Genomic DNA, 10,831 nt, shown 5'->3' with positions numbered 1-10,831 from the left:
CTAAAGAGGGAAAAAGAAAAGAGAAAAGGAAGAGGAACTACCACGATATAGGCTACCCTTATTAAACTCAGAACCCTCCAAGCCCTTAAGATCCTCCCCCCCCTCCCCCGAAGACCCTCTCAATAGCTACGTGATCAACCTTTACCCATGCCAAACCGGATGTATCAATGACGCGACAAGTTTCACATGAAAAGAGAGAAAAAAATTGTTGCATAGGCTGTGGTCGTATATTTGCAATTTTTTTTTTCATTTATCAAACATATATTTTTTTTTGCGACTCAACGTGACAAAGTTGTGAAATATATGCTCGAAAACTTTTGTCACTGATTGTCTTTTGGGGGGGGGGACTACGAGTTCCGTGGAAATTTTCGGGTTGTTGACTCCTGCGTTACGTCTTTCGGGAATCCTGCGAGTTTTACGTTTACGGAAAGGAGCTAGCGAGTGAGTGAGTTTACCAGTAAGATAGGCAGGCAGGCAGGCAGGCAAGGCAGGGAACGTAGGCAGTCAGGACTGGCAGGCAGACAGGGGCGGATAGGTACAGTCTGGAGAGCCCATAAAACTTTATGGTGCGTTTGCATCGACCGAGCTCCACCTCCCCTTACTTCCATTCCCATGGCAACGATGCGACCCCCGTACGGCACCCTGCATCTCTCTTTTCCCCTGGAACCCGACGTCCCATTGGCTCTTCTGTCGTTAACGCAATCCTTATATCCGCGCACACGCGTTCCCCGCGCCCTGTCCCGTTTAATTCCACGAGCATCGCTCGCATCAAATTTCTATTTTTCCTGGGCTGGGTGCGAGGAGGCAAGGAAGAGAAACAAAACAAAACATTTGCATAACCCACGTTTCGGAGACATCTCCGTGTCGCCCTTCCCTCCAATTGAAATCCTTCCGACATTATGCATACGTATTTGGGTTGCGTCGTCTGCCACCTCGATTCCCCTAGATTCTCGGTATCAGTCGACGCCACGCGAACATCATTTCGTAACGAGAATCGTCGGCTCTCTAATTACAAGTGATTTAGGGTGGAATATCGAAATTCATCTGTTCTATATAGACCCACTGTATACCAGATAATCAGGAATATCGCATATAGTCATTGTCATGGAAGGTACGGACGAACTGGCATATTCCCTATTATTACTCGAGTGGTTGGGCTCGGGAGTATTGTTTCGGGGAATTGTTTAGTATGGTTGCAGTTGCTCGTGAATCGCGAGAAACACAATGAGAAAGGAATAATCGGGGTACTGCAGTATATAACCCACTAATAATTCAGGCAGTCAAAGCCGCGGGCCGTTTTCGAGAGAAAACCACGGTTTGTTTGCTCGCCTAGGATAAATAGTCTAGGCCGGAGTCGTCGTAGCCTCTCGCGGGGTCTCCTACTAGTAGCCTCATAGACGGGCCCTCGTGGCCGTCGTATCTGTCGTGATGGTAAAGGCCCCGTCCTCTACCCGGCGGACCACCCCGTCGTCGCGTTTCATTTCATCGGTCCTCTTTCAAGTTCTTGCCCCTTCTCCTTTTTTCTCCTCTCTTTCCCTCTCCTCTCTTCTTCTCTTTCTCTGTTTGTCTAGCATAACTAGCCCGCCTTGGCAGACCTCGTCTCTGAGTTTACATCGCTACCGGCTTTTGGTTTCCGTTTTAGAACCCGTTCTCGTCCCTTCAGGACCTGCGCTACGCCATGCGTATGAAGTTGTCGGATCAACTTTCAGCAGATCACAAATAAATGAGACATTCTAGTAATATTTTTCGCGATTTTACCCAAAAAAAAACACGATTAAAAAAATTAACTAAATTCCCGTAGCAAAACATTTTTTTCAAAGATCATCGTATTTTAGAGATTTTGACGAGATTTAGAGCTCTACGTAGAACTCGGTTGCATGCGAAAGGAACTGATTTATTTGCGATCCGCTGGAAGCTGATAGGCTAACTTCACACACATCGCCACGCCGCTGTATATTTATTTTATTCTTATCAGCCACCTAAAAATTTGCAAATTGGATTACGTCACTTATGCCACTACAGTGTATCTACTGTTACTGATATGTGGATTACTCGAAGCGTATCCTCTCGTCGCTTCAATGAATATCGGATCCGCCGCTGCAGTCGGTATTCCTGCGTGTGCATACCTACGTGTGCGATGAAAGGTAGCAGAGCTGGAAGAAAGAGAGAGATAGGAGAGGAAGAGTAAAAAAGATTTAAAAAGTTAGTTTCCATGGGGTGACATGGTGCGCAGGCACCCGGTCCTGGTGGGGTGTTTACACGAAAGTTAATCTCACGGGGGATGATAATAACAAACGTTGCTCTCTCTATGCGCGGCCGGCGGTCCCTTTGATCTCTCGCTTCGTTTGTGCGTTTAAACACGGCTTTCCGAGTAGAGCCGGTAGAGAAAAGCGGCTCGAGTGGCCGGGCAAAATCCTCGTGGAGGCCTTCAGACCTCAGACGCAAAGTGAGTTCCCCGATTACGAGCACCCGGGGGGCCCACCCCCGACTTAGGCTTTGTCACTCTTTATTCACGGTATTGTCGTCCCACCACGCCGGTTACCGATCCCTTCGATATCATTTAACGTACCGGATAACTTCTTCAGATTAATGGTTTTTAATGGCTTCGGATGTCCTTTAACTTTGGAATCTTTATCCTTCTCCCTGTTCCTCCGTGTCTTTTTTTTCCTCTCTCGACAGTCGCCCATCTACGGCTATACCCCCCGTCCTTTGAAGAAGGTTCGCACCGTCTCTTTCCGCTTCCTACCTACCCCTATCTAGCCACCCGCCCCCCTCCTCCTACGAGTTCGGGGAGGGTGAAAGCGCTTAATTAAAACTTTGACCACTTACTTTATTGCCCGATGTCAATCCGGACTTCCGTTTTGCACTTTTACTTCCGGTAGCCTAAAATAGACGGTACTTTTCGATTTTCCATCAGTCGCTCCTGGTGAAGATTTCGGCCGAGTCCACAGGACGCGGGTTATAGCCGCGTTTGACCCTGGTAAAGCCAAGGCCAAATCGATTTACTTCTCCTCGGGTAACTTCAACGTCTCTTCCTTTCTTTCCTGCGTTCCCGATTCAATTCCTCCGCTGCCATTGTTCGCCGTCATTGTCTACCTCTGCCTCTTTCTTGTTCGCATCCTTTTTTTTCCACCATCCACTCTATTCGCTTTAGCCTGGTATCTACTCGGTGCTTTCCTTTTTTCTCCTGTCAGTCGCCGTTCCGGCGAAGACTGCCTCCGGAATTATTTAACAAGACACTCGGAGACGAGGAGCTGCGACCGACCGGCTAACCTGAAAACTGGCTGCGATCGGTTCCTCCGGACAAAGGAGATCCATGATCGAATATTTTCGGATCTAAATCCTCTAAATCCTCAGGCTCTAAGCTCGTCCTTTCAGACTTGACTAAACAATTTTATGCGTTACCTGATCGTCCCACCCTCGCTCTCACGTTGTATATATATTTTGTTTCAGGGATCAGCGAGGCCAGGGTACAGCTGCAATTGCCAAAAAGTCCGTCGCACGTCCGATCGGGCGCCGAGGTCGAACTTCGCTGTCACGTTGACGGCTCTGGCGAAATGCGTTACGAGTGGTTCAAGTGAGTCTTATCGTTGGCTGTTTCTTTTAATCTTCGATACGAACAGCCGTGTATTAATAACAGTCATAAGTGACGCACCGTATTCAATTACGTCACTGTGGTCATAGTACCCTAGAAGCTGAGCTTTTAGTAGGTCAAATCATCTGTTCTGAATTATGCAGCGAAGGCCTTGAATTATTTCTTCGAATTTACCTTACGCTTCATCCTTGAGACTCTGAAAAATTCATGAAGCTGCCCGGACGACTCGAAAGTGATTTTACACGTAGACCGGAAGTAGGACGTACCGGTGACGTGTTTTCGGAATATTTGGAACTGTCAATTTTTTTTTTTTTTTCGTGGCTTCACCATGCACGTGAATTATTTTTCTATTCTTCGGTCAGGCACTTTACTGCGATTAGCAGAAGGAATTTTGGCGTGTACTTGATGATTTAATTTTTGATCTTCAGGAACAAGGAGAGCGTCACCAAGAGCGACAGGGTCGAGGTGAAGAAAAAGAAGCTGTACATTCACAGGGCGACTCCGGAAGACAATGGGGTCTACAGTTGCCTAGCGAGAAACGAGGCAGGATCTTCGTCGATTGCCGAGAGTTTTCCGCTGATTATATCCGGTAACGAGACTGCCCTTATCAAGGTCATTCCTCAAAACGTTATCGCGAAACGCGGCGAGCCAGCCATCTTTCACTGCGAATACGAGGACGCCGATGCTGTCCAGTGGTTCTTCAAGGACATAGGACCCCTGGAATCCGACGAAGAGAGGATCATCTTCGACAATGGGACCCTGGTCCTTCAGGCTGCCGAACACAGGGACCAGGGATTCTACTCTTGTCACGGATTGCGCGGCGATACTGTGCAGATTTATTCGGCTGAACTGCAAATTGCTTGTACGTACAGACGTACGGGATGACTTGGCATTGACGGATTTGGCAGAGACGCTGGGATATGAATTTAATTTGAATTTTTGTTCTCGGTCAGATTTACGGAACCTGAGCGTGGCTTCCTTCGAACCGGCTCTGTCGAATCAGATAGCCATTGTCGGTGAGGATCAGGAACTTCAGGTGAGCTGTTTAGAACCCTCGGGACTTCCTGCACCTAAGGTATACTGGAGGGATCCTGCCGGACACATAATAAGCGATTCGGGTCCGGTCAGAGTTCAGGATAACACTCTGATAATAGCCAACGCTAGGATCGGCGAGGACGATGGAAATTACACGTGTATTGCTGAAAATTTAGCCGGGGAAACTGAGATGGGTGTACAGGTTATAATATCGAGTAAGCAGATTAATAATAATATTGACAGTGTACTTTGACTAATGAAAATTCGTGCTTTATGGTTTTTGATCGGTTTGGCTTTATGGTACTTTATTTTATTTTCAGCTGCTCCGAGTCTGTTGTCTTCGCCGGAATCCATGGCCATTATGGAAGGTGAGCTTGTGTCAATGACTTGCTCGTATTCCGGAATGGATGCGCCTGTAACGCACGTCAGGTGGTTAAAGGACGGGGAACCGCTGAAGGAAACCGGCGGTCCCACCAGACACCGCATAAACGATCTTCATGGAAATGTAACGTTGCATTTCAAGAGTGCCGATCTTGCCGATAAAGGCTCCTACATGTGCGAGATAGAGACTAAAGGATTTCCACCGATACTTTCCGATCCTGCTATTCTGACTGTCAAGGAGAAACTTAAATTCTCACCACCGCCTGTCAACAAGAAGCTTGAGCTTGGATCCACTGTGAGAGTCTCTTGCAAGGCTCAGGGTTCTACGCATCCTATGGTCAAGTGGATCAAGGAGGGTAGTGGGGAAGAGTTTCCAAAACATGTTCAGGACATCAATGGGACGCTTCATTTCAACGGGGTACTCGAGGAGGACAAGGGTCGTTACACTTGCATTGCTTCCAATTCCCAAGGAACTATCAATCATACGATCAGTATCGATGTAGTCAGTAAGTAGATAATAGTTGGAACAATAGAGCGTACATCAATTTTACTGTCGGCGCGTGCAATTATATTCTTGGATGATAAATTATAGAGAATTTCTTTTGTTCCTTTGTTACAGTTGCGCCTAAATTCACGATTAAACCTGAAGATCCCACGGAATCTATAGAAGGATATCCTGTAATGTTACACTGTGCTGCCGAGGGCGACCCCAAGCCGACGATTCAGTGGGATAAGGACTCCCGGATGAATAATTTGAATAGCCCGAGATTCGAGGTTCTGCCGAATGGCAGTCTCTATATAAAGGAAGTGTATCTTGGCGACGAAGGAAAATACGGCTGTACGGCTGGTAATAGCGGAGGTCTCAAGAGAGAAGAGGTACAGCTGAATGTTAAACTCGGTGACGGATACAGATCAGGTCAAGACTTGGAGAACGGGGATGACGGTTCTATGATGACCAAGACCGTTATCATTACTCTGAGCGCTGCGGCAGCATATAAAGTCCTCGTGGTGGGTCTGATGTTGTACTGTAGATACCGTCGTCGTCGAAGGAAGCAGCAGTACCTGCAGGAACAAGCCGAAGAGAAGCTCGAGAACGGTGAGGTCCAGGAGGAGCAAACTGAGCTCAAGGAGACCAGCCAGAAGTCAAACTCTAGCAGGAAGAAAGAAAACAGAGACTCGCATAAAAGCGACGGTGCGGATACAGCTCAGAGTCAGAGCAGCAATCAGTCCAAGAAGTCAAAGTCAAATTACGACAAGATAGCGGTATCGCGTGCCAATCTTAAGGAACTGAAACCTCTTGGTCGTGGAGAATTTGGAGACGTGTACTCCTCGAAGTATCAGGTCGAAGGTGAGAAGGAGGCCGTGGTGATGGTCAAGAGCCTGACGAACACAAAAGACGAGAATACTCTTCAGGAATTTAAGCGACATCTGGATCTATTTCATAAGCTAGATCATGAGAACGTCGCAAAGCTCATAGGCCTTTGCAGAGACGAGGAACCTAATTACATGATCTTGGAGTATACCGATTGGGGTGATCTAAAGCAATTCCTCATCGCCTCTAGGAAGGATGGTAACTCCAGTCCGACTCACGGATCAAAGCAAAGAGCGCCCCAGCTATCAGTAGCTCAAATTCTCTCGCTGTCCAATCAGACTGCCAAGGGACTAAAGCACTTGGCTGACAACAGGATGGTTCATAAGGACATAGCTGCCAGAAATTGTCTGATAGCCAGCAATCTTACCATTAAGGTATCGCTACCGTGCATGACAAAGGAACCTTATCAGCAGGAGTATACGAAGCATCGCAATCAGGTCATACCCCTACGATGGCTACCGTACGAGGCCGTCTACGAGGACGAATATTCCACCAAGAGCGACGTGTACTCGTTCTCCTGTTTGGTATGGGAGATCTTCTACCAGGGCGAACTACCGTTCAATAAACTCAACGACGATTCTGTACTAGCTCAGTTGAAGACCCAGAGCCTCGTTTGGAAAGCGCACAAGGCCGCACCGCCTGCACTCCAGGAACTTCAAGTTTCCTGCTGGGCCAAGGATCCCAGGGAGAGACCCACCTTCGACGAGGTGGTCTCGAAAATAGGTGAAATCGTCGTGGACAGCTCTCTATAGGATTTCTATCCATGACATTCTCCATTCGAGTACTGATGGCGCGCGACTATTGCCCGAGGCTCCATTGCTGATTTCTCGCGAAAATTCAACGACGGTACAAAACGCGAGCTCATTAAATCATTTGGATAATTATTTAAAAACAAGATCCTGTAGCCTCTTTTATAATATGTCGCGTTAATAGTATTTTGTCGCGTCCGTTAGAACTTTAAGGATATGATAATATTTATTTCCGATATAGAGAATGACGATTAAGACTCTTGGCTCCAGTCAAGATATGCGTGACTGTCGAGTTAATTAAGTGATATAAAATTATTAGAGGTATGGAATGCGGTGAATGATGATTCTATGAGAAAAGAAATAGAGAGAGAGAGAGAGAGAGAGAGAGAGAGAAAGTAAGAGAGTAAGAAAGTATTAACGAGAAAGTAATCTGCCGCGTACACGTGAACATGATACCGCAGGATGAAGGCTAACCAGGAAGACAAACAATTGAAGAAAAAACATAAACGATACGTAATCGAGTGTAACGAACGGAAACATTTGAAATCGCGTCTAAGGGTTTCACATGATTTTTCATTAATAGAAAAGTGATCGTGACCTCTTAGCACTATCAGTGTGTTACAATGCTAATTAAGAAAGTATCACAGCCATATCAAGTATCAGAGAAAAGCTTAATCTCCGTCTGTTTGATTAACGTGAGCTCTATGAGTGACGATTCAAAGTTACAATTAGACATTTTTCGCTATAACGTTTCGCTTTCGCTGATAAAAAGCAGCTTTGTAAATACCGATAAGGATTGTCATGGTAGCACCCTTTAAGGTAGTATTCGCGTTGTTCGCGGAGATTCGTCCGTCTCTTCTGACCTGTTTGCCTTGATTTTTGATTTTACTTTCTTCGGCCGGAATTTTCGTACCTGAGGAAAAAAAGCATCGCCACCCTTGTAATTGTTATTAAAAAATTCATCTCGAGAATAATTGTACACGAGAAGTCCCGTGCTTCCAGCAGGTTTATATAAGGTATTCTAATGTGGGACAAATTCGTGATTATTCTAACGATAAGATACAAAAAAGGAAAGCCAGCTTTTCCTTATTGGGTGTGTGTACGAGAACAAAGGTTAAATAGAAAATTGCGTGTCAAATGTGGAAAAATTAATAGGACATATTTTTACATGCGAGTCCGTAGTGAATAAGGTACTCGATCAGCGTCATGGTTGTCCGATTTTGTGGCATTTGAATATTTGATCAAAGAACGAAAAATTGAGGTAAACGAGCCTGCGCTAGAGTAACGTCTGAGGGACTCCAGATGCGAGATAAACGACTGATTTAATAATCTAAATTATTTAACGAAAATTAGTATCACGTTATTGCACTGACAGCTGATATTGTTAAATTAAATATTAGCAGGAAACACGTGCTCGTGGATCGGTGATTGTTACATGTAATATGTTTAATCGCTATAAAATTGAACAGCGTTGACGCGCCCTTAAACGAGGTTATACAACGAATATAGAAATGTGTCCGACGTTATTTAATATTATTTTCCACTAGGTAAACGGGAAGTGAAAATATTCGTATATGTCCATTCTCATTGAGGGACTCGCCTAATTACGAAACGATAATTAATCGCATGGCCTTACTAGAGGCTACTAAGTGTATATAACGGCTTATATCGCAGCCCAAGGCGCTTCTAAGTGCTTGTTGGCCGACAGAAAATTTTCAAAGTGACACGAGGCTTCATCCACATTCAGTTTTTTTTTCCTCACTTTTTTCTATTATTAAACAACTGTAGGCGACGGGACACTTTGAAAATTTTTACTGTAGATTCCTGTGCTTCTGCACTGTATGCAATTTTATGGCGGTCCAGATGCGGTTTTTTTAAGTGCATACGTCGAGGAGCGTGTGTTAGAATTATGACGTTTTTACGTGCGACGGAAAGAGATACGTGACTCGTAACGTGGACAGATCTAAGACAGGACTAGGATCCGAGCACAAAGCCAGATTATTCCAAGGTACAAAATGTAAGGAAGTATTGATAAACGAAAGACAGGTTGGAGGTTCGCATTGTTGCGATAAAATTTTTGTACTGTTTCTTTTTTTTTTTCTTTTTTTTCTTACAATTTTTTATTAAACGGATTTTACAACGTGCGTTTAATTTCTATGGATAAGTCGTTTATGCGATCGATTCAGACTAAAGCTGCTTGTTATACGTAAGAGCTGCTATATGAACCTATTCCATACGTCGTATTCATAAGTATTAAACTGTATTTATCGAAGTACTTACTGAATAATGACATGGCTCACCAGAATCATAGTACACTATACAATACGGAATATAGATAGAAATATCGAAGTATATATAATTATTAGGAGTAACGATAACGTAAGAATACGAACACTGCCAATCGCAAACAGTATATTGTGACATTAATAATTTGCGAGACGTGAAATCATAAAAATTGCTAATCGATACGCACCACACGTTCGTTTTGTGCTCTTGGTTTTTATTTTTTTTTCGTTTTCCTTGGTCTTCGAAAAATCATTTTTCGTTTTTTTGCTTGCATTGATATTACATTTGTGACAAATGAGTGAACATAGCCATCAGTCGTGCATTATCGTTCCTCAATTGTCTCTGTCTAGTCAAGAGCGACATGGGAGACATAGAGCTGAAAATATAATTCACTTTGACAATGCTCGTGTCCTGTGTTCGCCTGAATAGAGGAAACTAACAAGGTAATAAAATCAAGATCATGATCATCAACCCCCATACACACCCCGTGACCCAAGGAGCAGCACTGATGCCCTCCCCACATTTATTTTAAGCGGTATTTTGTAAATATTTGTACTTTTTTAACTATAAACGATACTTACGGATTTCTGGAATGGTATGATCGTGCTACGGATTCATTAATAAAAATAACGTGAAAAAATAAACGACTATTAGGCTATCATATAATTTATCCATAATCTCCTCGATCCTACTGTACAGAATAGGTAACGACATTTGGTTATACTAGTTGAGCCATTCACACAGAAAATAACGTAAGACGTAAGCGATACCAATCATGGCGCTAAACCGTAGCGGCGAGTCTGGAAGTAGGATTTTGTGATGATCGCCTACGTCGACAATGCGAATCCCGTCGTAGCCGAGCTAAACGTGAACACGAACGTGTAGCTTGGCGGGCAGAGGTTCTCCGTTACTCACCGCTGGTTCCCAAAGCAACTCTTAGAACGAGACCGGTAAATATAGAACTTTTCAAGAATTATTGAAAAAGCTTACTGTTGAAATATTTTTAAGACATTTTTAAGAAAGTGCCAACTTGACACCCGTGTAGCACCTCAATTTTTACTAAATATTATTGGATCTTGATTTACTTTAAAAATTTATTCAAAATATAAAACTGAGGCTAAATCAAAATCTGGCAGAATATACGGAGTAGATAAATTTTGAATTGAAAATGTAGAATATTGAAAATAAATTACATTCAAATTGAAATATTAATAAATTAAGTGTTCGTAACATTGAAATAATTAATGAAATCAATAAAGTAAAATATTAACATTCAGAAATCGGAAATTCAGGTCAAGCATATTTAGAAGTACACTGGAAGTTACCCAAAATTGTGTGCGCGCAACTTCGTCACGCAGGACTTGGTGAGTGGGGGAGAGTGGGGGAAGCGACGAAGGCAGCGCCCGGACTCCG

The 10,831-nt window shown here is 44.0% G+C and overlaps 1 protein-coding gene across 1 annotated transcript in view; it reads left to right on the top strand.

Moving 5' to 3' along the window:
• The window catches only part of LOC107271609 (inactive tyrosine-protein kinase 7), a 21,305-nt gene extending 11,696 nt beyond the window's left edge, over positions 1–9,609 (top strand). The window contains exons 3-7 of the mRNA XM_015747812.2: positions 3,454–3,577; positions 4,024–4,457; positions 4,549–4,845; positions 4,951–5,517; positions 5,631–9,609. Of these exons, the coding sequence (XP_015603298.1) occupies positions 3,454–3,577; positions 4,024–4,457; positions 4,549–4,845; positions 4,951–5,517; positions 5,631–7,135 (2,927 nt within the window). The 3' untranslated portion in view covers positions 7,136–9,609. The remainder of the gene's footprint in view (positions 1–3,453; positions 3,578–4,023; positions 4,458–4,548; positions 4,846–4,950; positions 5,518–5,630) is intronic.
• The last annotated feature ends 1,222 nt before the right edge of the window (positions 9,610–10,831 follow it).

Source organism: Cephus cinctus, unplaced genomic scaffold (genome assembly GCF_000341935.2).
Source record: "Cephus cinctus unplaced genomic scaffold, Ccin1 Ccin1_scaffold0997, whole genome shotgun sequence".
In the NCBI taxonomy this organism is placed as follows: domain Eukaryota; kingdom Metazoa; phylum Arthropoda; class Insecta; order Hymenoptera; family Cephidae; genus Cephus; species Cephus cinctus.
Note: the sequence above shows the minus strand (reverse complement) of the source record. Positions and strands in the feature narration are given on the sequence as shown.